Source organism: Dromiciops gliroides, chromosome 3 (assembly GCF_019393635.1).
Source record: "Dromiciops gliroides isolate mDroGli1 chromosome 3, mDroGli1.pri, whole genome shotgun sequence".
NCBI lineage: Eukaryota > Metazoa > Chordata > Mammalia > Microbiotheria > Microbiotheriidae > Dromiciops > Dromiciops gliroides.
Window position 1 is genome coordinate 454,747,864 of NC_057863.1, and position 27,594 is coordinate 454,775,457.

Genomic DNA, 27,594 nt, shown 5'->3' on the forward strand with positions numbered 1-27,594 from the left:
TAGAATATTTTCTTGATTGTTTGATTTGTATGGCATTAAATAAACAGATTAATTAAGGTAGGATTGTCATTTTTATTACATTGGTTCGGCCTACCCATGAGCAATTAATATTTTTCCAGTTTTTTAGATCTGACTTTATTTGTGTGTAGAGTGACAACTCTATTTCAATACAATTGATTTCTTTTGTCATCTTATATATTTCAGGGAGAGCTAGGTGGTGCAGTGGATAAAACACCAGCCCTGAATTCAGGAGTACTTGAGTTCAAATCCGGCCTCAGGCACTTGACACTTACTAGCTGTGTGACCCTGGGCAAGTCACTTAACCCCAATTGTCTTAACAACAACAAAAAAAGATATCTATCTTATATATTTCATTTATGTATTTAAAATATTGTTTTTAAGGGGGAGGGAGGGTTCATAAGCTTTATCATATTGACAAAGGAGTTCATAACACAGAAAAAGGTTAATAATGCCTTTCACAGGATCAAATATAAACTCTTCTGTTCAGTATTTAAAGCTCTTCATAACTGTATTCTGTCCATCCATACTGGTCTATTTGCTATTCCTAAAATCGGATACCATATCTCCTATCTCCATGCATTTGCGCTAGTTGATCCCCATGTGTAGAACACTCTCTCTCCTACCCTCCACTTCAATCCTGAGTTCCTTTCTGACTCAGCTCAGTCTTTTCAGGGTCTCCCGGCTGCTACTGACTTGCTTTCTAAGGTTCCCTTCTATCTACTCCGTGAGTATCTTAAATGTACAGATTGATGTACATAGTATCTCCCCCAATAGAATGTAAGCTCCTTTAAGGCAGGAACTGTTTTTTTTTTTTTCTTGGTTTTGTTTTGTTTTGTTTTGCTTTTGCTTCAGAGTTTAGCACAAAGCTTGTAAATAGTATTAACTTAATATGCTCTTTTTTTTGGGGGGGGGGTGAGGCAGTTGGGGGTTAAGTGACTTGCCCAGGGTCACACAGCTAGTAAGTGTCAAGTATCTGAGGTCACATTTGAACTCAGGTCCTCCTGAATCCAGGGCCGGTGTTTTATTCGCTGTGCCACCTCTTAATACACTCTTGTTGATTGATTGACCCTTTGTCTTCAGTTTCCTCTGTGGGTAAAATACTGGGGTTTGTTTAAATAAATAATGGCTCCAGTACCTTTTAATAATAATAGGATCCTAAGACTCCCTAGGTCATTCAAAGGAAAGAATAAGAAATCTTCCATGCATTTGCAGAGTTCCCATTAAGATACCCATCCATGCTGCCATGAAGAACATTATGTACTTTCATGCACAGGTTATATTGGTCTCAGCAGCTGCACAGGAAAAGATTTTTTTTTTAAGTGAAGTTTTCAGGTAGGTTTTTTTTTTAATTATCTCCACCTTCTTTTTAGTTCTCTTCCCCCTATCAATAGCATTTCTACATTGCTTGAGCCCACACTAACCTCAGGTAACCATTGTCCTCCTGCTTTCCACACTTTTCCCTTTTATAAAATAGGATTTTTAAAAAATGATTTATGTTTATATCATGACTAATTAACAGTGATGGGTTAAAACAGCCAGCAATCTCCATTTTCTGACAGTAGCAAGCAAATAGGGAGTATTTGGTGATGGGAGAGGGGATTTTCTCCTTGGGCGCCAAATCATGGCTTGAATTAAAGACAAAATTGTCTTAATCTAGTCCAAATATGGGCTCTGCAAACGATAGATAGACAGATAGACAGATAGAGAGACAGACAGACAGATAGACAGACAGACAGACAGATAGGTAGGTAGATAGGTAGGTAGGTAGGTAGGTAGGTAGGTAGGTAGGTAGGTAGGCAGGCAGGCAGGTAACTCACAATATAATTGGTTTCATTTGTAATCCTATGCATTTTAAATCATTATTCTGCGAAGGAATTACCACAGGCTTCTTCCAAAGAGGTCTAAGACACAAGAAAATGTTAAGAACTGCCATTTCTAGTCCCTTTTGGGCCCTTGGAACAGATGGTACAGAAGATTACATGGGTTTATCTCCACCCAACATCCTTCTTTCCTCCTTCCTTTCTTTTTCATCTTTAACGAAACCCCTCCACAAGACTTCTCTCTGTTCTCTCTCAATTCCCCCCTAGGAATCCACCCCACTCCTCCAAAATGGTGATTCTGCCTCTGAATTCCCTCTTAGGGAATGATCCCTTTCAAATACTGCAAAGACCTGAGGTCCAGGGCTGTGACTTCTTTAATCTTTCTACAGTATCAACCAGTGCACAGGCCTGAAAACATAGAATCCCTGGATGGGTAAGTGCCATGATGACATGGGTAGAGCACGGGGCATCTCAGATCTGGGCATGGAGATGGAGGGGGAGAATGTTTGTTTTCACTAGACAAAGTAATAGTTATAGAAATTTGAATGTCTGACTTGCATAATTCCAATAAAGTAGCAATAGCTAATATTACTAGAGCACTTTAATCTTTTCAAAGCATTTTCGATACATTATCTCATCTGTTCCCCACAAAACCCCTGTGAACGGGGGGCTAAAGTTATCTCCCTTTTACAGACTAGGAAACTTACTGAGAGAGGTTAAACAACTTGCCCAGAGCCACCAAGGGGGTAAGGGTGAGACAGGATTCAAATGAAGGTCTTCCTGTCTCCACGTCCAACACTGAAGTCTTTGTTCCATCTAGTTTTCTCTATGTACAATAACAATAGAAAGTATTTAAGTGCGAGAATATATTTGTTCTAAGTTTTATTTGATCACCGCTGTAAGTTCCTAAGGGAAGGTTGGTCATAGGGGAAAGTTCTCAAGAGTTTAAGAATGAGATTCTAACAAAACAAACAATTCTGTTCTAGAAGAAACTGAGGAGCTTGTCTAAAGAGACCAGTGTGGATATGGAAAGCAGTTATCAATCAATTTAGATTTTATTTTATTATCTTATTGTTACATTTTGGTTTTTGACCCATACGTGTCAGTATGTTGTTTGTTGTTGTTTTCTTTTACACCAAGAAGCAGCCTGATTTATTGGCTAGAGTACTGGACTTTGAACCAAGAACTGGGTTTGAATTCTGCCTCTGCACTTATTAGCATTGAGATCTTGAATGAGTCACTTTAAACCTTTCTGGGCCTCAATTTCCTCACTCTTAGAATAAAGGGATTGGATTCATCGACCATCATGATTTCATTCAATGAGTGTGTATGTGTGTAGGTATATATTCTTGTAGATTTGCTATAAATATATATCCACACACATATATGTATATCATATAAATACACATACACACAATATATGCATATGTGTGTAACTATAGCTATATCACACATGTAATTATATACATGCATATGTATAAACTGTAAATGTTTGTGTATGTACAGTACAATGAATGAAATCATGTAGATACATACACACATTCATGTATTAGACAAGTATTCCCATATTTCTTTGAATTCTTCATATTCATTGCTCATTATATCCTAAATTACATTTTTTTAAAAAACTGCAGCATTCTAATAGCACTTATGGAAGCTGAAGCCCTGTAAGAAAGAGTAGCACCTCCTTGTAAAAATAGCATTAGAAATGTTAAAGCTAAGAACAAGGTAAGATTGTCAATTAATACAAAAGACAAGAAAAGGTGCTTAAAAAAAAAAGTAGGGGGCAGCTAGATGGCGCAGTGGATAGAGCACCGGCCCTGGAGTCAGGAGTACCTGAGTTCAAATCCGGCCTCAGACACTTAATACTTACTAGCTGTGTGACCCTGGGCAAGTCACTTAACCCCAATTGCCTCACTAAAAAAAAAAAAGTAGCTCTGGAGGGAGCTAAAAATCACCAAAAAGATAAGACAGAAAAATGGATGGATAATGATAATATGTGATTGATTAAATGAATAATGGAGGGAAGACAACTACTTGACTCTCACTATATTGCTTTTTCTTTTGGGGGAGGGAATGATCTTTTGCTTTCAGAAGAGTGGATCAAAAATTGTTAACCATGAGATGAAACCAAGATAAGAGGAGAAATAAAGCAAGAGTACTTAGTGACTAGCTAGTTAAAAGAATTAAAATAACAAGTAAACTGAGACCCAGAGAAGTTGATTTACCTAGTGATAAATTAGAAGTTTTTCCTGTGAGAAGCAAAACCACAGATGACCAGATGACAGAACAGACATATTGAAGAATCAAGGGACTATTAAAGTTTAGATTAACCAACTAGATATCAGGACTGGCAAACCTAAGAAGTAAGGGGAGATAAAATTCTATATCAGGAGAGTCAGTTAGGTGTGGCTACTACCTGACCAGGGGTAACAGATAACCCCAAAGGTCAGTACCATCATTAAAAAAAAAATCGCCTCTAGACTCTCAGGAATATGACAAGTATCCAAGTCCCCCCCCCCCCAAAGGGAACTTTCCAGTTTTCAAGTGGACACCCCCTCTATCTTCTATAAAAGCTTTTGCTTTCTTTCTCTTGGAGGAGGAGGTTTCAAAGGCTTCCTTCACAGGGGTGAAGTCCTGGACTTCCCTTTCTTTGGTGCCAAATAAAAAGACCACTCTAATTCTAATTGGACTGTGTTCAAGAGTGTAATTCTTTATTGAGGACTATCTAAGAACTTATTCCTTTCCCCCGTGACACCTAGTATCATAAAAATTGTGACAGGCAAGATTTTGAACCCAAGTCTTGACTTCAAAGCCAGTTCTCAGATATCAGTCAATAAAAATCTATTAAGGGCTTATTATTATTATTATTATTATTATTATTATGATGTGAATTCCTGTGGAGGTAAAATAAAAAAAAGTTAAATAATCCTTGCCCTCCAAGAGCTAGCTTACATTTTAATGGAAGAGACTACATGTATACATATTGTTGTTGAGTCGTTTTGGTCATGTCCAACTCTTCCTGACCCCATTTAGGATGTTCCTTTGGGTAAAGATACTGGAGTGGTTTGCCATTTTATTTTACAGATGAGCAACTGAGGCAAGGAGGGTTAAAGTGACTTGCTCAGGGTCACAGGGCTAGTAAGTATTTGAGGCTGGATTTGAACTCAGAAAGATGAATCTTAATGGTTCACAGTCCAGTGCTCTATCCACTTGGCCACCTAGCTGCCTCTACACAAGAGTACACACAAACAACACATGCAAAATAAGTCATGAAAATTGCCTATAAGAGGTAAATGGACAACATGTGACCCTATGTGCCTAGGATGGGGTGGTGTCAGTTCACATCTATGCAGGTCTTGTGAGATAAAAGGTCTTATTTGTCTTGGGGGGGAGTGTGGGGGAGGGCAGTTCAGACCTATGATTTTACAGGTGCAGGGAATTCTTTCTGAAGAAACGAGTTCTACCACTACCCATCCTCCTCTGCTGTTCACTTTTTTGTGTGTGTGAGGCAGTTGGGGTTAAGTGACTTGCCCAGGGTCACACAGCTAGTTAAATGTCAAATGTCTGAGATCACATTTGAACTCAGGTCCTCCAGAATCCAGGGCCAGTGCTCTATCCATTGCACCACCTAGCTGCCCCTGCCGTTCACTTTCGACTCTTCAACTGTAGTCTGGGACACTGAGATGTGGCTCTCAGAACACACTGCTAGTATGAGTAAGACAGTATTTGAGAGTCTACCAGACTCCCAAACTGGCCCTCAATTAATTTCCTAATCCTTGCAGCCTCTCATTATCGTTTTTATTACCCAAAACAAAGAAGTTGGGAGTTCCTTTCTCACTCCTACAATGGATTTCAACCTTTACCCACCTCCCAAAGTCATTCTCTCCTTTCAAGTAATCGTCATTAAGTACTTACTATTTGCCGGGCTCCAGTTGACCCTTAGGATACAAAGTATTCCCTAAGTACAGTCCCTGCCCCTAAAGCACTGTGGGGATAACTCGCATACCCCTGATAAGCAAGGTAACTTGTATTTAGAGGATTAACCAGGGCCGGATCATTAGAAAAAGCTTCCTGTTGGTGGAGACCACGGAGGTAACCCTGGAAGGACTGAAGGATTCCAAGAGACCTAGGTGAGTAGGAAACCATTCAAGCCACTCTCAAGCTTTACATTTACTTCCTCGAACTCTCAAAAGTTCCAGGTTACCACCCCTAGATTGTTTCTAAAGGTGCAGATAGCGTCACTCAAGGAGGGAGAGAGGTCTCTTTCCCATCCAGACACAAGCAAACAGGCATTGGCTGCCGGACTGTGCCCAAACTAAACCGCGACCCTAAATGACCTTACCAGGGCCAAGCACCACCTCCAGGCAGGGGGAGGGGCGGGCCAGGAGAGCCCCTCGGCCGTATCTGCGCCCCCCTTCTCTCTTACAGAGGCGCTCACAGCTGGAGCCCTCCCTGCCGAAGGTGCAGCCCGCGCCTCCCCAGCCGGTCTGGTCACAGTGCCCTTATACAGGGTCCCTCCGTCTGTCCTTGGGTGGAGTGAGGTTGGCGGGGAGGGAGATGAGGGTAGAGATGAGGTGGGGTGGGGGCGACCCACAGCTCTCTCCTCTTCCGTCCCAGCGGCCGCCCAGCTGCTGGCTCCTTGCAGCCGCTGGGTGCCGGGACTGAGTTAGCCGGGGTCTCAGCCCTTCCTTACTAATGTTTAACCCAGGGCTGGAAACTTGGGAACGACCTGTGACACCGCACCCGGAGAAAGCGAAAAGCAGAGCGCTCGCTACTCACCTCTTACTTCTGCTTTCTGCTTTGGCTCAGGGAGGACCAGCTTTGAGGGGTGTACCCGACAATGAAGGTCAGTAAGTAATGGCATCTTGCCTTTCTTTAGCTTCTAGGTTTTTTGGGTCACTGCCCTCCCCCTTCAGTGAACTCCGCGCCACGGAAAATTGCACACGGGTTTAAGTGAATTTACAGAGCCACCCTAGTCAGATGAGGGAAGGTGCCTGAGCTTTTTTCATTCTGGTTTCTCTGTCCCAGAAGACGTTGGGGGGGGGGTAGAGGAGAAGGGAATTTGGTTATATTAGGAAGATGGAAAATGCACACACAGTTTATCATAGGTAATCGTAGATCTAGAGCTTAAAACTTTTGTTTTCATTCAAGCACATACTAAAGAAACAGTTCTTGTGCTTTCAAGGATGTAAATAAATAATCATCTTCCTAAGTCATAATCACATGCAAACTCTGGCACTGACATTCACAAAGGCCTGCCCCGCTGGATTCTTGTTCAGATAGGGTGGAGAGAGAATTGCGAGCCGAACTGAGGAAGTCCGGAAGTCTGACTTTCCAGATCAGCTTTGACACTTGTTGTGCCCTTGATCTCGCTGGGCCTCAGTTTCCTTATCTGTAAAATGTCGGGAGTTAAATTAGATGATAAATCTGAGGGCTCTGCCAGAGTTCCTCAACACAAACCTTTCTACCGACCCCTTTCTCCGGCCAGGTTAGCATATGCATCAATTTACAAACCAATGTACATCCATCAATGTCATATTCTAATTTTTTCGTCTTAATTTCCTGTTTTCGCAGACATGGAAGGGTATCTTACTGTTGTTGGGGGCAGTTGCAGTCATTGTGTTTATAACTGTTCCATCGGTTTTACTGACCAGAAAAAGTAAGTCTGAAACTTTGGCCTTTAAAGTAGTAAAGTCATAGAAAACAGGACTGTTGCTCTTTCTCGTCATAATTAAGAAATCAGCAAGGCTTTTGTGGAACTGAGCTGGCAGATACTTAAAATCATTCCTTGGGTTGCACCTTCCACTGGGATTTGACTATTAACTCTTGGAAGGTCTTAGTTGCTGCTAAGATGCTTAGCTTTTGCATAAAGCCTGACCTAGTACCTTTGTAACTGTCAACTTTGTAGGCTGTCTTATCAAAACTTCCTATCTCCACTATGTTTAGCACTAGGCTCTGCTACCTGGAGGCACTTAATAAATCTTTGTTGTCGGTACTGCTCTGGAAGTAATTGTTTAATGACTAAGGAACCTCTGCTGAATGTAGAGTTCTTCATTGTTTCCTTCGGGTTCTTATGCCCTAAAATCAGAGAGAGTTCTGTACATCCAAAGTGCCTAATACATGCTTGTTGGATTGGTATTAGCATGCTATACAAGGACAAATTCCAGTAAAAGAAACTTTACTTTGCAGATCCCAGTCATCGCTCATGTGTAGTTCCATGTAGAATAGCAGAAGTAACTTCCCCTCCCCCATAAGATTTAAAGGAAAAGGGAAGTAATTTAGTTTATTTCGGGGATGCCTGAAATGGGGTTTTTAAAAAAGGCAAAACAAAAACTCATCTCTTTTTTTGGTTGGGAGGGCTGGAAGGAATTACACAAGTATTTTTATCATAGCAATACAATTTATATGCTGATGTTTAGAATAGGATAAATCAGTAGCATTTATAGGTATATGCCTAAGTTTTCTTCTACTCAACTGTATTTTCCTACTAGCCTTGGTCATTAACAGGTACTAAGTACTCACTTAAGCGAATGGATGGATATTAACAGCCAGTTTCTGATTGAACTCTCTGCCCAGCCTCCTCTTTAAATTCTTAAATTGCTGTAAAATTCAGAAACCAGGACTAAATAAGATGCATCATTTGCTCAGAAAGAAACATTACCTTGGAATTTTTTTCTTTTTTAGGCCTGACAGGTGATTTCATTTCTGTGTAAGGATCTCTCTGTCTCTGTCTATCTCTCTCTGTCTCTGTCTCCCCCGCCTAACTCCCTTCCTCTTCAACAATTCCCTCCCCCCCCCCCATTATCTGGGCAGATTAGAAACTTCTCAGCAGTATCTTTAGACTTTATAGCTTTAAGTCTTAGAGAGCTGTCTAAGATACTGGATACTAAGATTCCTTTAAGAGGATCATGTTTAGGTGTAGTGGGTAGGGTACTTGGCTTCCATTGGGGAAAATCTCTGTATCTTAGGCAGCTCCCTAAAGTATTTGAACTGATTTGTGCCTCTGACTCCTCCCTTAGATTTACCTTCAAATTCTTGAGTAGTTCCTTCCATTCCTGTGATGGAAGGGATATCAGAAGTCATTTAGTCCAACACAGGTGGAGTGAGTTTTCACATAGTTTCCCTAGTCACTGGAGAAGTTGAAATAAAGTATCCAAACAGCTGGGTGGCCTCAGTCTAGATTCCATAGTGAAAGTTAGGAATTATTCTCTGCAGTCCACTCTCTTCATTCAGGTAGTTTGTCACAGGTATGTTGTAACTTCGGTCAAACGGAGTCATACATACCAAGAAAGTGAACAGCAAAATATCTGAAAGGGCTCATCCTAGTTATATTTATTGTATTCCATCTTAGTTTTTGAGAAGCTATGTCTATGTGACTTATGATCGTGTCAAGTCCTGGAATACAACAAATCCATGAGTTGAGTAATAAAGCATCTTTAGTTAAGATAACATAGCAAACCTGCTATCCTAGGGGATGTCAAGTGGATTTTCCCAACCAAAGAGACCCATGAAAAAGGTTTTTTTATTTTTTTTTTTTAAATAATTTTAGAAGAGGGGAAGGAGACAGCATGAGGTAGCAAGTCCAGGTTATGAGACCAGTGGCCCGTGGCAATGCAGGCAAGAAAAACCACTTCATTCTGGTTGTTTTGCCCTTCATGCCATGAATCCCAATGGAAGGGGGCAAGGACACTAGAAGCTGAGATCCAGTTTGAATTGGGCTTCCCCACAAGGCAAAATCCCTGGGTGAGGGGAACCTAGGGTGTGGATCAGCTCAATGTAATCAAGAGTAAATATCTTAAGAGTAACACTGCAAGGACATTACTGAAATCCTGACATTACAAGGATCATTTAGGGGAGTGGCAATCCATATTACATTTGGTATTAACAATTTCTGTCTTTACGTTAACATGTATATTCACAAGTTTCTGTCAATTGTAAAATGTTTGTACAACAAAGACTTTGTGTGTGTGTGTGTGGGGGGGGGCATTGAGGGTTAAGTGACTTGCCCAGGGTCACACAGCTAGTAAGGGTCACACAGCTAGCAAGTTAAAGTATCTGAAGTCACTTTTGAACTCAGGTCCTGAATCAGGACCGGTGCTTTTCCCACTGTGCCACCTAGCTGCCCCAAAGACTTTTATTTTTTTTTAATGAAATGAAGCTTTATATACGTAAATGAACATTACAAATAGTCCATTGTGGGAGAAAATGATAATTTCCATTGTCCATTTCTTAAAACTGCTACACATTAATCAGGACTGATGGTATACATTGAGTTTGAGGGGAATATTCAGGAGGACCTTCTGGCTCTGGTTCTTTCTTTTGATTAAGGGAAAGGGAAGGGATGGAGGAGGGCAGGAGAGAAGGGCTCAGGAATGCAGCATTTCCATTAGATCAGAAATACTGGATCTAGGCTTTGCTTTGAATAAAAATGTCATCAGTTACTGAGACTGTAGAGTTATTTCCTGAGAAATTTCCTCTACATTTTCAATCCAGGTTTGAAGGAAATTACACAGATAGAGGACTGGGAAAAATAAAAAAAAATTATAAACAATAAACAAAGCCCTGGATTATGTGAAATGCTAAGCACAAAACAGCCAAGAAGAAACAATCAGAATGGCTTTTCTCTAGAGAGGTTTGTAGATGTGGAGGTCAAGTTTGCTCACTTGAAGTGCTGACTTGGGCAGGACTGTGCAGGCACAGCTGGAGTAGCATGAGAGTTACAGACAGTGAATAAGAGAAACGAGACAAAGACTGTAAACTTCAATAACATAGTTTTAATGTTATGAGATTGGTTTTAGAATAAAAATTCCTTGAAGGCAGAAATTGCATTATCTACACTGTCTGCCACATTTATTTGAGGGTTCTCGATTAAAAATCTGTCTCAAAACATTAGCAGAAATGTAGTCCTGTATGCCAACACTTTAATGTCCCTAAAATTCAGTGATACGTATCAGAACTGGGTCCCTAATAAACTGCAGAAGTCTTCTTGGGCAAGAATAACAGCAAACTGCCTCATGCTCTGGTTTAAGTCAACAAATTTAATTTAAAAAATATTTTATTGATATCTTTTATTTTTAAATGACCTTCATTTCCCAATATATCCCTTTCTTTTCTCTTACCCAGTGAGCCATCCTTTCTTTTTTTCATTTTCAAATCTATTTTTTTATTTAGAATTTTATTTTTTCCAAATTACATGTAAAAACAAATTTTAACATTGATTTTTAAAACTTTGTGTCCAAATTCTCTTCTTTCCTTTCTCCTCACCCCCCTCAAGAACTCAAACAATTCAATATAAGTTATACATTTGTAGTGATGCAGACCATTTCCATATTAGTCAGGTTGTGAAAGAAAACAGACCCAAAAAAACTTTAGAAAAAGCAACTAACAAAAAAAAATTATGCTTCAATCTTTATTCAGAGACCATCAGTTCTTTTTCTGTAGATGGATTGCATTTTCATAAGTCCTTCAGAGTTGTCTTGCATCATTGTATTGCTGAAAGTAAGTCATTCATAGCAGATCATCTTACAATATTACTGTTTTGTATACAGAGCGTTTCACTTTGCATCAGTGAGCCATCCTTTCTTTCTTTCTTTTTTTTTTGTGAGGCAATGAGGCTTAAGTGACTTGCCCAGGATAACACAACTAGTGTTAAGTGTCTGAGGCTGGATTTGAACTCAGGTCCTCCTGAATGCAGGACTCGTTATTTATCCACTGTGCCACTTAGCTGCCCCCTGGCCATTCTTTCTAACAAAGAATTAGGACAGCTAGGTGGCTCAGTGGATAGTACACTGGCCCTAAAGTTTGGGAGGACCTGAGTTCAAACATCACCTTAGACACTAGCTGTGTGATCCTGGGAAAGTCACTTAACTCCAATTTCCTTAAACATCCGGGGCAGTCTCCAGTCCTCCTGATATATATTTTGCCACTGGACCCAGGTGGCTCTGGAGGAGTGAGGGTTGGTGACCTTGTATATCCTTCCCTCACTTAGATCCAATTCATTGCAAGTCATGACATCACCTTCCAATGGCATGGTCGTCTTTGAAAATGAAGGACAAACATCAACAACAACAAAGAATTAAAAAGAGGTTAAAAAAAACAAAAACAAACCAAAACAGCTTAGTGAAACTAACCAACATGCCCACTGAGTCTAAACTTTTACAGTGTTCCAACCTCTGCAAAGAAGAGAAGGATGGACATTTTCTTATTTTGGGGCCAAGCTTGGTAATTATTATTACTCAGCATTGTTTCTTTTTTTTAGTTGTTCTTTCTATTTCCGCATACATATAAAGTGCCCACTGTGTGCAAAGCACTATGCTAGATCTTATGGTTATATGTCATTCATTTCTCCTTCCAAACATTTTATCCTTATTTTTGCTACATTCTACATACTTTCCAACAGACTGATTTTGTTATCAAGTAGTCTCCAATAAACCTCTCCTTTTATTTTCTCTACTTTAGTTCTCAATTTCCTTAAAATCTTTTTTTTTTAACTTTTTTTTTTTTTTTGGTGAGGCAATTGGGGTTAAGTGACTTGCCCACGGTCACACTGTCTGAGGTCGGATTTGAACTCAGTTCCTCCTGAATCCAGGGCCAGTACTCTATCCACTGCGCCACCTAGCTTCCCCTCCTTAAAATCTTCTAAAATTTCTCATCTTCACCAGGGGAAATGGTTACCAAAGATCTGTCTAACATTATTGAGAGAAAAGTTTATATGAAGAATAAGATCAGAGAAAAGCAACAAACCAAACCAAAAAGAAAAAAATGATAGGCTTTTGAAGTTTATTTGAGAAAGCCCAGGGAAGAAGTCAATTCAAATTTTAAAACAGTCAGTGTTAAATGAGCTCTTTGTAATTCAGAGGTAGGTTCTGTGTGTGTGTGTGTGTGTGTGTGTGTGTGTGTGTGTGTTTTAATTAAACAAAATAGCCTTGGACCCTCATAGATTAGTTGATTCCTTGAGTACCTTGTTGGTGGAGCCTGGGACTTGAGCTCTCTATATCCCAGATGGCTCCACTTGGTTCCCTGGACATAGATTGTTCCCTTTACTCACATCAATGACACGTTTTGTACACATGTATGCTACCTACCCTCAAAAGAGATCAGGTGAAAGCCTGTGGTTATTCAGTTTGAAAAAACAAAAAACTGTGAGAAAAAAAACCTCTACACACATCCTTCACCAGTGGTATGCAACGGCTAAGCGGAAGAAGAAAGAATCAGTAAAAATGAACTTAAGTATGGAAACTCTAGGTATCAGTGACTTTTTGTGTATGTTCTCTAACTTCATCTGTGCCTTCATTGCTGGGAAGCATTTTCTATTCCTCCCTTTCCCACTGAAGCTTCCCTTCTCTATTCAGTCTCTCTCAACTTCTTTTCCCTCTCTACTCTTCTGCCCTTAGCTCCCTTTTCTAAATGACAATAGCTAGTATTTAGAAAACCCTTTAAGGTATCCTATCTGGTGGGTGCAATTATCCCCATTTTATAGATGTGAACACTCAGTCTAAGATGAGAGCTTGAATGACTTGCACAGGTACCCAGGGCTGATAAGTGCATGAGGAAGGATTTGAACTTCAGGTCTTCCATATTCCCAGGTCCTTTTAGTTAGTTCGCCATGCCACTTAGCTGCCTTCTCCCATTCTTTGCCATTCTCTGCAACTGAGTGCTTCTCTTACTATCCCCTACTTTCCTCTTTTTTGCTATTCTTTGATAATGAGGAGTCCTTTCTCCAATGAAACCCTTTGATCCCATGCTCTCTGGTCTTCTCCAGGACATTGCAACCTGAATATCCCCTCTCTTTAATCTGAAGCCTTGAAGCTTGCCCAAGTTCCTTCACCCCTCCTTGAAAAAATTTTCACTAGACCCTGCTGTCATCCCCTTGAGCTGTCTACCTCTCCATCACCTTCCTTTCTCAGTGGAGAAAGTGCTTATTAATCAAAAAAGAAAAAGACTGTGGGAAAGATTTAAGGTCAAGGGCAAAATTAATTCAGGCATTGTAGGATAAATGTTTTTTTTTTTTTTAGTGAAGTAATTGGAGTTAAGTGACTTGCCCAGGGTCACACAGCTAGTAAGTGTTAAGTGTCTGAGGCCGGATTTGAACTCAGGTACTCTTGACTCCAGGGCCGATGCTCGATCCACTGCGCCACCTAGCTGCCCCAGGATAAATATTATTAAGTTCCAGGGTTCTGTTTTATATTATTTAATTCAGACATTGTAAGATAAATATTAAGTTCCCAAGTCTCTGTTTTATTGGGTTTTATTTTTTTTTTAGCAACTATAATACTAAAGGTATAGTATAATGTAATGGATAGAGTTGGCTTCAGAGTCAGAAAGATACCTCTGACATAATAATAGCTAACATTTATATAGTGTGGTAAAGGTTTTAAAAATATTCCACTTACCATCTCATTTGATTTTATATACTGACTGTGACCCTGGGCAAGTCACTTAACCCGCTTAGTGACTATAATCACAGAACAGGTACTGATTTGCATTAGTAGATGGATTTTCCTTTCCATAACCTATGCATTCATAATACCAATCTCCCAACAATGAATAAAATGCTAATAGAGTAGAATAGTCAAAGAGGTGGAAAGAGCATTTCCAGGCCTACAGAACAGTCTGACAAGAGGTAGGAGTACGTGAGGGTGAGGTGTGCATTCGGAGGGTAGGATATATTTTCTAGGATTGGCTAGAGTGTAGACTAGAGAGAGGGCTTGGAGACCAGCAGTTTGAGACAAGACCACCAGAAAGGGAGGGTAGTGTTAGGTTATGAAACAGATGGAAGGCATTTTTAAATATAGATGCTGTTGAGCCATTTTTTATTTTATAGCAGAAGAATAAGATGACCAGATCTGTATATAAGAAAAATTACTCTAGCAGGAGTATGGAATATGGAGTGGAGTGGAGGAAGCATGGAAGTGGTAAGACCAGTAAGGAGGTTACCAAAAAAAATCTGAGTAGTACCAAGGACCAAACTAGGATGGTGCCATTGGTAATAGAATGATAGATTGAGAGTTGGAAGAGATCTTGGAAGTCATTTGATTCAAGCTCTTCATTTTTATAGAGGAAGCAACTGAAACCTAGAGAGGTTATTTGATTTAGTCTAGGTCATATAGGAAGGTAGTAACTGATGGGTTGTGAGAAGTGAAGAAAGATTTAGAACCCCAATTTCATAGGTCATATGGTCCAAATCTCATTCTGTTGTTTTTTTTTTAAAGATAAAGAATTAGACTCATAAAGATTAGGTCACTTACCTAAGGTCACACAGGTAGCAAGAAGTAATGTAGGGCTTTGACTTCAGGTCCATTGGTTTCATTGGATCCATCATAAATTTAGAGTTAAAAGGGATCTTAGAAGCCATTGAGTCCAACTCCTTCATTTTACAGATGAGGAAACTGAGGCACAAAGTAGTTAAATGATTTGTCCTGGTGTACGCAGTTAATAAGTGTATAAGGAAGGATTTGAACCCAGGACTTGACTTTAGGTTCAGTGCTCTGTCCTTTACTCCACTGTAGCCTATTAAGTGCCCTTTCCATTGTACCATGCTGCCTCTTTTGTATTGATAACCTTGAGGTTACAAACATCTGAGACCTGAAGTTTTTTTGGGAAAAGAATAAGCTGGGGCATCTATATTGAGATGTCCTGAAGGCAAGTACAGATTTGAGTCAGGAGCTCGCTCATAAAATGCATCAGAAGAAAGGTGATCTGCAAAAGTGGCAGTAATTGAAACTAGTAGTTAAGTAAGATTCCATTTAGGAATACCCACATTCAGAGTAGGGGAAAAAAATTAGGAGCCAGAAAGAGCAGTGGAAAAGATAGGAGAAGAAAAAGATTGTGGTGTCCAAAGTTTAGGGAGAAAAGTATATTCCTAAGAGTTTAAGGGTTGTATCTAAAGGTTTAAGGAGTATATCCAAAAGAAGTGGATAGAGCTCTGGTCCTGGAGTTAGGATGACCTGAGTTCAAATCTGACCTCAGACTCATTAGCTCTGTGACCCTGGGCAAGACACTTAACCCTATTTCCCTCAGTTTTCTCATGTGTGAAATGACTGGAGAAGGACAAGGCAAACCACTCCATTATCTACCAAGAAAACTCCAAATTGTGTCATGAAGAGTGGAACAACAGATCTCAGCAAGAGAGAGGTGATAATCCTGCTGCATTCTGCCAGGATCTGAATATATCTGGAGTACTGTATAGAGGTTTGGCTGTCCCATTGACTGGGATGGAGAAAGGTCTATAGGCTGTGCCACTCAACTGAAGGAATAGCGGCTTTTGAGCTTGAAGAAGACATGGTAATATGACTAATATGTTTTGCATGACTGCACAAGTATAACCTATATCAAATTGCTTGCCTTCTCCATGAGTATGGGGGAAGGGAGGAAAGGAGGGAAATGGGAATTCCAAAATTTTTTAAATGAATGTTAAAAACGTTTTGGGGGCAGCTAGATGGCACAGTGGATAGAGCACCGGCCCTGGAGCCAGGAGTACCTGAGTTCAAATCCGGCCTCATACATTTAATACTTAACTAGCTGTGTGACCCTGGGCAAGTCACTTAACCCCAATTGCCTCACTAAAAACAAAACAAAACAAAACAAAAAACGTTTTACATATAATTGGGGGGAAAATAAAATAAATTTCAAAAGAAAAAAAGAGACATGATAGCTATCTTCAAGTAGTATAAACAGCTATTATTAGGTATTTTAGTGTATCTCATATAGAAGATATGTGATAGTTGCTCTGCCTAGCCCATCGTATAACTAAGATCAATAAGTAGAAGTTAGAGAGATAAGTTTAGGCTTGATGCTAAGAGGGGCAGCTACCTGGAGCAGTGGATAAAGCACCAGCCCTGGATTCAGGAGGACTTGAGTTCAAAATCGGCCTTGGACACTTAACGCTTAATAGCTGTGTGACCTTGGGCAAGTCTCTTAATCCTCATTGTCGTCCCCTTCCCCCCCAAGTTTCTAGGTTTGATGCTAGGAAAAACTCCATAATTATTAATAATCATAGTATTTATATAGTGCTTTAGGGTTTGCAAAGTACTTTACATATATTTTATTTGATCTTCACAGCAACTGTATAGGATAAGTGCTATTATGAGCCCCAAACTGAGGCTGAAAAAAGTTGTGACTTTCTCACACAGTCAAGAACAAGGTGTGAATCACACAGGGTCACACAGCTAGTAAGTATCTGAGTTGACCTCAAGTCTTTCTGACCAACTGCAAGTTGAGCACTTTACTCTCTCTACCTGTTTGTCATAATTATCTGCCCTAGGGTGGAATGGGTTTCCAGAAAAGGTAATAGCTTCTCCTCACTAGGAGTGTTCAGAGAACGAAGTACTAAAAACAGAGTGGGTGTGTGGGTGTGTTCTTAGGTAGTTTGGGGTTACTGATAAGAGGATGGAAGAAAACATTTGGAAGAGCTTTTCTGGGAATGAGATAAAAATCCAATAAGATTACTGTAGAAGTATTCTTTGAGCACTTTGCAGAGCCTAGTATGATTTCTGTATTAGGGTATAGTGTGAGCCATTAAAGTGGCAAGTCCATGGCCCAAGGCCATGTATGCAGTCTGGTAAATCCAGAATGGGAAAGACAAACTAGAAGGTGTGTGTGTGTGTGTATGTGGAGGGGGGGGGGGGTGATTCAAAGGACCAAAGGTGATGATAAGATTGGAGAGCCCTTTACAACTCAGAGATTCTGTGAGCCTGTGATTTTATGAACAGCTTTAGTATGTTAGTAGTAGAATTTCAAAGTTCAGAATCTTGGAGGGGTAACACTTACTGCCAAGATAGTGAAATCCAAGGTGTGGCTGTGTTGGTGTGTGGCAGAAATGGGGTGGGGGGGAAAGCCATTGAAATTGAGAAGGTTGAGAAACTGAGAGAAAAGCTTGCTAGAATGGTCATCAACATTAATATTGAAGTTCCTAAAGATGATGCAGTGAATAGGAGAGCTAGGAACACTGAGACAAGCTCCTTGCCCAGGATCACACAGCTAGTAAGTAGGGTCTGAGGCTGGATTTGAATTCATGAAGATGTCTTCCTGATTCCAAGCCCAATGCTCTATCTATTTTACCACCAAACTGAGGGCAGATTTGAACCAGACTCCAGGCCTGACTCCATTGTACCACCTAGCTGTTTCAGTAAAAGCTAATTGACTGATGTTGAATTGCTTTTGGTTTTTGACTGGATTTTTTTTTTTTTTTGGTTCGGCTGTGGTGTAGTTGCCACACAGTTCATAACAAGGTAGTAGCATGACTCAATTTGATTGAGGATTTATTTTAGGAAATGCCTTGATGGTAGAATCTTTGAGTTAATAGTTAATCATCACTGTATGCCTTAATGTTAATACATTTATATATCTGTAAATGAATGTCTTATAGAGTGTTTTGACCTTTGGGCTTTACAATTCTGTTATGGTACAGGCATAAGACTGTTTATCTAGCCTGTACCTAGAACAACCAAGTTAGCAGTTTTTCCCAAAATCTTTCCCAAGGTACTACATTAAAATGTATTGTCATCTTTCTGGGCTTACATGGAAATCAGCTGTTTCGGTTTTAAAATGTAAGCCACATTCCTTACCTAAGAAATTATTTATGGTGGTAGTACAAGATTCTTTATATAATGATATCACTGAGCAAAAATGCTTTATATGTGAAGAAAAAATAGGATTTGAAGTCCATAGACCTGAGGATGAGCCTTAAATATGCTAAGCTCTGTGACTTGTGGGCAGGTTACTTGACTTGATCCTAGTTGCAGAACTGGGTATATGGTAAAAGTTATACTTTATGGCATACAGGACTGTATTGAGGATCAAATTAGAAAATATGTATAAAGTGTTTCCAACTCTTTAATTGTTAACCAAATACAAGCTATCTCCAGTTCAGTAAGTTTTTGCATCTCTACTCTCTTGAAGTTTATAATTAAATTAGGTAGTTAAGATATATGAATTCACTTAAAACAAACTAGATTATTGCATTTCAGGGCTAGAATTGGGACTCTTAATCAGTTATGTGTCCTTGGACCTCTGGGGAAATGGACTATTGAGAATAACATCTTTAAGTACAGTCTAGGTAGGATTACAAAGGAAACCAATTATATTAAAATAAAGAAGAGGTGTTTCTCCCCCCCCCCAAGTTCTTAGATTACCCCCCCCCCCAATTCTGAATTCTGAAGTCTATCTGGGCTTTGATGCTTACTAGCTTCTGTGATATTGGGCACTTAACCTCTGCCTGCCTCAGTCTCCCCAAGTGTAAAATGGGAATAATAATATCACTTGATGATGATGGCTTGAGGATTAAATGAGATCATATTAGCATGGTGCCTCACACAGAGAAGACATTTAATAAATGTTTGTTTTCTTCCTCATTTTATAGATGAGGAAACTGAGTCCCTCACACTGATAATAAGCAGCTAGATTTGAACCCTGGTTTTTCTGACTTCAAAGACAGTGTTCTTTGTACCACAGAGAGGTATAAAAATGTTCTAAGAGTTCAGAGTATTATTTCTGACTGGGGAAATCTGGAAAAGTGATACGGAGAAAGTGATACTTAAACTGGCCCTTCATGTTCTTATGAGGATCAAATGAAGTAATATTTGCTTAGAACAGTGTCTGGCACATAGCAGATGTTATGTAAATGTTAGCTGCTATCATTCTATATGAATAGGATTTTAAAAGGAAGAAATGAGTTTGTGGTAGAGGTGTGGCATGAAAAAAGATGTATATTTCTGAAAGTGCATAGGGAAAGAATGTTACTAGATTCGGAGGCAGGGTCCAATCTGGGTTTCAGCCCTTAATAACCATGTGAGCATGATCAAATCACACTTATCCTTTTCAAACTTATCTCTCCCCTGTAAAATGGGAGTGATAATACCTATAGTATCTAGTTCACCAGGATTTTGGGAGAATCAAGAATCATATGCCATTATATACGCAAAGCATTTTGCAAAATTTAAACTCCTGTGTGTCAGCTTTAAAAAATCATCCGGTCCAGTTCCCTAATCCCTCTTCCAACATCTGATTGCTGCATCTTTGCTGCCTGCTAAACATTGTGCATAGGCATCTCATATTCAAAACAACTCACTATCTTTGCTCATAAAATTACCTTCTCCCCCAAATTTTCTGATTTACTTTGAGGGAAAAATCTTTTTTTTTTAATTAAAAGTATATTATTTTCCAGTTACATGTAGAGATAGTTTTCAACATTTGTTTTTATAAGATTTCTAGTTTCAAATTTTCCTTCCTCACTCCCTTCCCTCTCCCCTCCCCAAGACAGCAGGTAATCTGATATAGGTTATATATGTACAGTCACATTAAACATATTTCTGCATTAGTCATGCTGTGAAAGAAAAATCAGAGCAAAAAGGAAAAACTTCAAAAAACAAAAACAAAAAAACCCAGAAATATTATGTTTCAATCTGCATCTAGATTCCACAGTTCTTTTTTTTTTTCTGGATTCGGGGAGCATTTTCCATCATGAGTCCTTTGGAACTATCTTGGACCATTGTATTGCTGAGAAGAGTCAAGTCTATCACAGTTGATCAACACACAATGTTGTTGATACTATGTACAGTGTTCTCCTGATTCTGCTCATCTCACTCAGCATCAGTTCATGTAAGTCCTTCCAGGTTTCTCTGAAATCCTCCTGCTCATCATTTCTTACAGCATAATAGTATTCCATTACATTCATATACCACAACTTGTTCAGCCATTCCCTAGTTGATGGGCATGCCTTTGATTTCCAATTTTTACCCACCACAAAGAGAGCTGCTATAAATATTTTTGTACATGTGGGTCCTTTTCCCTTTTTTATGATCTTTTTGGGGGAAAAGACCTAATAGTGGTATTGTTGGGTTAAAGGGTATGCACAGCTTTATAGCCCTTTGGGCATCGTTCTAAACTGCTCTCCAGAATGGGTGGATTGGTTCACAGCTCCACCAGCAAAGCATTAGTGTTCCAATTTGGGAAAAATCTTTCTTATCATGAGGTTATGAGGTTTAGAGGAAAGAGCAATGTACCAGGAGTCAGAAGGCCTGGCTTCAAATTCTGACTTTACAATCTTATTAGCTGTGTGACCTTGGGTAAATCACATCACTCCTTTTAGCCTCCAGTTTCTTCATCTGTAAAATGGGAATAGTAATGTTAGTTTACTCAGAGATTTTTTGCGAGGAAAATGCTTTATAAATGTTAGCTACTATTATTGTCATCTGAAGCCCAGAGTAGTTCCTAGTGATTTGTTCAAGATCATATAATTATCAGCATAAGAGTCTCAGAGAAGGTAAGTGATTTGACCACTGTCATATAACTAGTCAGGGCAGATAAGTGGTACAATGAATAGAATGCTGGGCTTAAAATCAGAAGATTTACCTTCTCAAATTCAAATCTGGCCTCAGACACTTGCTACCTGTGTGATCCCGGGCAAATAATTTCACCCTGTTTGCTTCAGTTTCCTTATCTGTAAAATGAGCTGAAGAAGGAAATCTCTGGTATCTCTGCCAAGAGTTGGGTCATGGAGAGTAGGAAAAGACTGAAGAACAACTGGACAACAACAACATATATAGCTAGTTAGTATCAGATATGGGAAATCCTGAGTTGTCTGATATGGCTAGATTATAGGGGAGTATGTGAAATATGTCTGGAAAGGGGGTAGTAGTTTGAGAGTGAAGGAATTTGAATACCATGCCAAGTTTGATTAGACAGACAGAGCAGTTTCATGTACCATTTTTAAACAGGAGAACAAAGTGATCAGAACTTGAAAATTATTCTGGCACCAATGAGAAAGAATGGGGAGGGGGCAGCTAGGTGGCTCAGTGGATACAGCACCGGCCCTGAATTCAGGAGTACCTGAGTTCAAATCTGGCTTCAGAGACTTGACAGTTACTAGCTGTGTGACCCTGGGCAAGTTACTTAACCCCAGTTGCCTCACCAAAAAAAAAAAAAGAGAGAGAGAGAGAGAGAGAGAGAGAGAGAGAGAGAGAGAGAGAGAGAGAGAAGAATGGGGAGAAACTTGATATAGTGAAATAGATTTGTTTCTTTTTTCACACCCAAGGTACTACCTACTTTCCAGACTTGATCGTACACTATTCCTTCATAGTCATAGCAATAACAAGGGCCAGAACTAGTATGCTATGAGTATAAATGAAAAGGAAGAGATGAAAGGGGAGATAGAAAGGGCAGGACCATGTAACAGGATATGACAGAGGGAGGAAAGGTAAGAAGCAAAGTTTTTGAGGCCTGTGTGAGTGGCAGTGCCACCAAGAGAAACAAGGAAGTCTGGAGGAGGAAAAGGTTTTGTGGTAAAGATGAATAATTCAGTTTTGGGACGAGTTGAATGTGAGATGTTTGTGGGACACCCAGGTGGAGGTTTGTCATAGGCAGATAGAAATGCTGGTTTGAAGTTCAGAAATAGAGCTGGGGCAAGGGACTCAAATGGGTGGAGGTGATAAATTGGAGTTACAGAATTGGGTAAAGGAGAGAGAGTAGAGAGAGACTGAGAGAGACAGTTGAGAAGAGAGCCTTAAAGAATGCCAGTCATGTGCAAGGACAAGTCAGAGTCAGTGAGGAAGACACTGAACCTCATGATCAGAGGGGAAGGTCAGCTTGACTGAAATACCGTCCAGAAGTCTAGGAAGAAGAAGACTGACAAAAGGAAGTTCTCCATGGATGCCTTTGAAAGAGGATTTTTGAGGACTAAAGCCAGATTTCGAGGGAAAGAAGAATGAGTGGGGTGGTGGAGATGCTCAAAGTAGCAAGAATAGACTGCTTTTTCTACAGGATATGTAATGAGTAGGAGTCAAGGGATGGGACCTCAAGTTTTCTAGGTCAACCCTTTCCTTATACAGAAGAGGAAAATGAGGCCCAGAATGATTTTCCAAGTTCATCAGAGGCAGGATTCAAACCCAAGTCTTCTTTCTGTATAATGAGCATACTTTCCACTTGCTGTACTTAGCAGAAACAAGGAATAGTATTTGGATTGGGGGAGACTTGAGCTTGTGTAGGGGGGCAGTTGGAGCAGAGCTGGCATATTATCATAATTGGCCCATTTAACAGTTCAGGACTTTCCTGAACCAATACCATTTATTAATCCCTTGTGGGGTTGGGAAGGATGTGGTGATGGCTAGGATAGCTGAAGGAAGGATCACTGAAGTACCTTTAAAAAAAAATGCACAGGAGAGAATAGAAGCAAGGCCAAAGAGAATAACAAGCAGGATAGCTATGAAAGTTTTTGTTGGTGGTGTTAAATTGCTCCAGTCCTGTCTGACTCTTTGTGACCTCATTTGGTTTTGGGGTTTTTTGTTTGTTTGTTTGTTTTGTTTTTGGCAAAGATACTGGAGTTTGTCATTTACTTCTCCAGCTCATTTTATAGATGAGGAATTGAGGCAAACAGGGTTAAATGACTTACACAGTAAAAAATGAGTCTGAGGCCAGATTTGAACTCAGGAAGAGGAATCTTTCTGACTCCAAGCTGGGTACTCTATCCACCGTGCCTCCTAAGCTGCTCCTTCAGAGTTACATGTTCAATGTATACGCACCACTGGTAAGCCTGTGTCCAAAAGAGGTCAAAGATTGGAAAAGATCCTATATGTACAAAAACATGAATGACGGCTCTTTTTGTAGTGGCAAAACAAATTGCGAATGAAAGGGATGCCTGTCAATAGAGGGATAACTGAATAAATTGTGGTATGAGAATGGGATGAAATACTTACATGCTGTAAGAAATGAGGAAATAAAGAATCTTAGAAACATGGAAAGACTTATAGAAACTGATGCAGAAGGATGCAGGCAGAACCAAAACAAGTTAAACTTCAATATCAGTAATGTAGAAAAGAAAGAACACTTTTATAACCTGAAGAATGAATAATCAGAACCAGGAGAGCAATTTACATTATGACAAAAAGACTATAAAGACAAACTTTGAAAGCAGTGATAAGTGTGATTAATACAAGCACCATCATGATTACAGAGGTCCACTGATGAGACATACTACCCACCGGACGGAGGCATGAATGATTCAGGGCACAGAATGTGAGACAAATATTTTTGTTTATAGCTGTTGAGGGAATGTTTTACTTGACTTGGCACATTTGTTGCAAGGACTTTGTTTTTCTTTTCACTCTTTTTTTGTTTTTTAATGAGATGGGACGTGGGAGAGAGAGAAAATAGATTTCTGTTAATTAAAAAAACAATTAAATAGATGGAAGGGTATGGCAAATGTGGAATGTTGCACTCACTTTTGAATGAGGTCACTGTTTTAGTTAATTGTCTTACTTTATCACAAGAGATCTCTCATGGTAAAAATGACACATTAATATAACTATATAGAGAGATCCATAGTTCAGTATAATCTTATGCGTATGAAAATGTGCCCTAACTAAACCAACCACATTTCTATATTGCATGGTCCCCTGTTCCACCCATATTCATTTTCTATTACAGTATTTTTTTCACTTGTCATTATATTTTGTGTTATTATGTTATCTAATTTTTCTGTTGACTCCTTAACTGAAATTCTTATTTCTAATATTTCTGGCACCAAAGCACTGTATAATAATTCTCTGTACACAACCGGTGTTCAATAAATGTTTGCAAAGTGGGTAATGAAAAATACTTAACAATTTCTTTTTTTTTTAGCATTGCATTTTGCTTTATTACACTTTACAGTGTCACTTCTAGTACAGAGTGTTCACTTCTAGTTAAAAATCATTTTAAAAATGACTGGGTAAAGCAATGCTTCCTTTTGTCACTCTCCAAATTTATAGGATCATAGCTTTATGCATAGAAAGGACCTTAAGGAGTATCAAGTTCACCTCCTATATTTTACATATGAAGAAACCAAGACACAAACAAGTTGTGACTGGCCCAGGATCACATAATCATTCCTTTCAGGCTTCACAGGAAAGTTAGATATATTCAAAGACCAAATGCCTTCCTTGGTCCTTCCCCTCTCAGTAAAATCCATAGGATCACAAATTCAGGCCTCACAGGAATCTTACAGGTCATCAAGTTCAATCCAATCATTTTACAAATGGGGAAACTGTAATGCAAGGAAGTTAAGTGGCATGCCTCTGGGTCACACAGCTAGCTAGGTTAACAATTTCTTTTGTTTTCATCATGCTATTAACCTTTATGAGTCTCATAAGACAGAGGTTCTTAACCTTTTTTGTGTCACGGTGAAGCTTCTGGACTCCTCAGAATAATGTTTTTGAATTTAGAAAATGCAAACATGATTACAAAGGAGACCAAAGGTTAAAGAAAATAAACGTGCAATTCTTCCCCTCCATTCAAGATCATAGACCCTGTGAAATTGTGGATCTGTGGTTAAGAAACCTTGCTGTAGGTAAGGAGTTCTCTTAGGGAGGACTACTGAGCAAGCAGCTTCATCAGAATGGCTACCAAGTTATTAACCTGTGGTCATTCTGATAACGACACTCACAACCCACTACTGAGTGGGGAGCTATAGCTGTACAGACTTTCAAGTCTACGTGACCACAGACACGAAAGACACTCTGAGGGTAAATGGACACCACTCGTGCTTGCCTGTATGTCTTTCTCAGAGGTTTGACATGCCATCAGAACACACTGACACTCAGAGAAAGGACAGACCCCCTGAGGACACCACATCACCCAAACCTGATAGTCTCTGAAAGCTAAGAATCCCAGTTGTTTCTTCCATTTGCTTTGCCGTTGAATACTCTGTGTAGAATGGGAACCAGCTTAAGAAAACACCAGAAGTACTGTTCTTTCTCCTTCAATTTCCTGGCTTAAACTCAGCTCTCAGAGGCTGAGAAATCAGTAAAATCACCCTGCACAGTTGTTCCATTTGTTCCCTTTCTGTCTCCTTAGTGTCTCAACACTGCCCTCCCCATTGTTTGTTGTAGAATAAAAATGATAATAGCTAGCATTTAATTGAAGCATTTTAAGGTTTGCATAACACTTTGAAAACATTTCAAATATTTTCTCTTTATATCTTTGCTACAACCCCCAGAGGTAGTAGGTGTTATTATTGTTACAGTTTACAGATGAAGGAACTGAGGCAGACAAGTTATGTGACTTGGTCAGTATCACACAGTTATAGTGTCTGTAGTTGAATTTGAACTCGGGTCTTCCTGACTCAAGTCCAGTGTTCTGTGTGCCCTGTACCACATAGCTGCCAAACTTAATATGGCACAAACATATAGTTTTCCAATTCCTTTTGTTTTATTAGCTTGTGGACTGCATCATCAAGGCAAGAGTGGAATTTTTTTTGGGGGGGTGGCAGGGCAATGAGGGTTAAGTGACTTGCCCAGGGTCACACAGCTAGTAAGTATCAAGTGTCTGAGGCCAGATTTGAACTCAGGTCCTCCTGAATTCAGGGCTGGTGCTTTATCCACTGCACCACCTAGCTGCCCCCTAAAGTGGATATTTTTTTAAGGCCATGTAAAACTTTGAAATTATATTGAGTACTATTTTGTGGAATGGGTCTAACAAACTGTTCCAGAGTTTTTCCATTTATAGCACACTGTAATGTTGCTGTTTTCTCTTAAAGAATAGATTGCACCAATGCTAGGTTTATATCCCAGAGACATCCCCAACAAGAGAAAATGACCTACTTGTACAAAATTATTTCTAACAGCTCTTTTTGTGGTGGCTAAGAATTGGGAATCAAAGGAATGCCCATCAATTGGGGAATGGCTAAACAAGCTGTGGTGTATAATGGTGATGGATAGGAGGGAAAAGGGATAAAGAGATAAGGATACTGAGGATCTGAGAGACAAAGTGACTTCCCTACCTACATCCCACAAAGGTAGGTTGAGTAAAGGGATTCAAACCCAGTGCCTCTGATTTCAAGGCCAACTCTGATTCTCTTCAATGAACTATATATCACTGAAGTGATAACCATCACATATTTTGGCCAGATAAAAAATATAAAACTTAATTATGACTACTTACATTTTTTTTCCTGCTAGAATTAGAACTCTTGTTTGTGTAATAGTCTGGCATCTCTTAAATTTGACATAATTTAGTACCTCAATATGCTTTTTTTTTTTTTTTTGGCAGGGAAATGAGAGTTAAGTGACTTGCCCAGGGTCACACAGCTAGTAAGTGTCATGTATTTGAGGTCGGATTTGAACTTAGGTCTTCCTGAATCCAGGGCCGGTTCTGTATCCACTGTGTCACCTAGCTGCCCGTCTCAATATGCTTTTTAAAAAAAACCTGGTTCTGGATTAAGTGGAAGGTTAAGTTTGGGGAAATACAGTTGTAGAAGGATAGAATTAAAGAGTCAGAAAATCTCAAATGTGGAAGGGGCCAGGATGTGAAAGACCTTGAATGTTCCATTGAAGAAATCAGAATTTTTATTTTCTGGGTAAGGAGGAGCCATTAAAGGTTTATGTGCTGAAGACACAAGTGATATTATTTTTCCATATAAATATTTTATTATTTTCCAGTTACATTTAGAGACAGTTTTCAACATTTGTTTTTATAAGATTTCTAGTTTCAAATTTTTCTTCCTCACTCTCCTCCCTTTCCCCTCCCCAAGACAGCAAGTAATCTGATATAGGTTATATATGTACAGTCACATTAAACATATTTCTGCATTAGTCATGCTGTGAAAGAAAAATCAGAGCAAAAAGGAAAAACTTCAAAAAACAAAAACAAAACAAATAGAAATAGTATGTTTCAATCTGCATCTAGATTCCACAGTCCTTTTTTTTTCTGGATTTGGGGAGCATTTTCCATCATAAGTCCTTTGGAACTATCTTGGACCATTGTATTGCTGAGAAGAGTC

General features: G+C 39.4%; 1 protein-coding gene across 1 annotated transcript in view; it reads left to right on the top strand.

Annotated features, from left to right (window-relative positions):
* The first annotated feature begins 6,460 nt into the window (after positions 1-6,460).
* DPP4 (dipeptidyl peptidase 4) overlaps positions 6,461-27,594 on the top strand; it is a 119,169-nt gene continuing 98,035 nt past the window's right edge. Inside the window, 2 exon segments of the mRNA XM_043991255.1 lie at positions 6,461-6,690; positions 7,419-7,503. Of these exon segments, the coding sequence (XP_043847190.1) occupies positions 6,685-6,690; positions 7,419-7,503 (91 nt within the window). The 5' untranslated portion in view covers positions 6,461-6,684.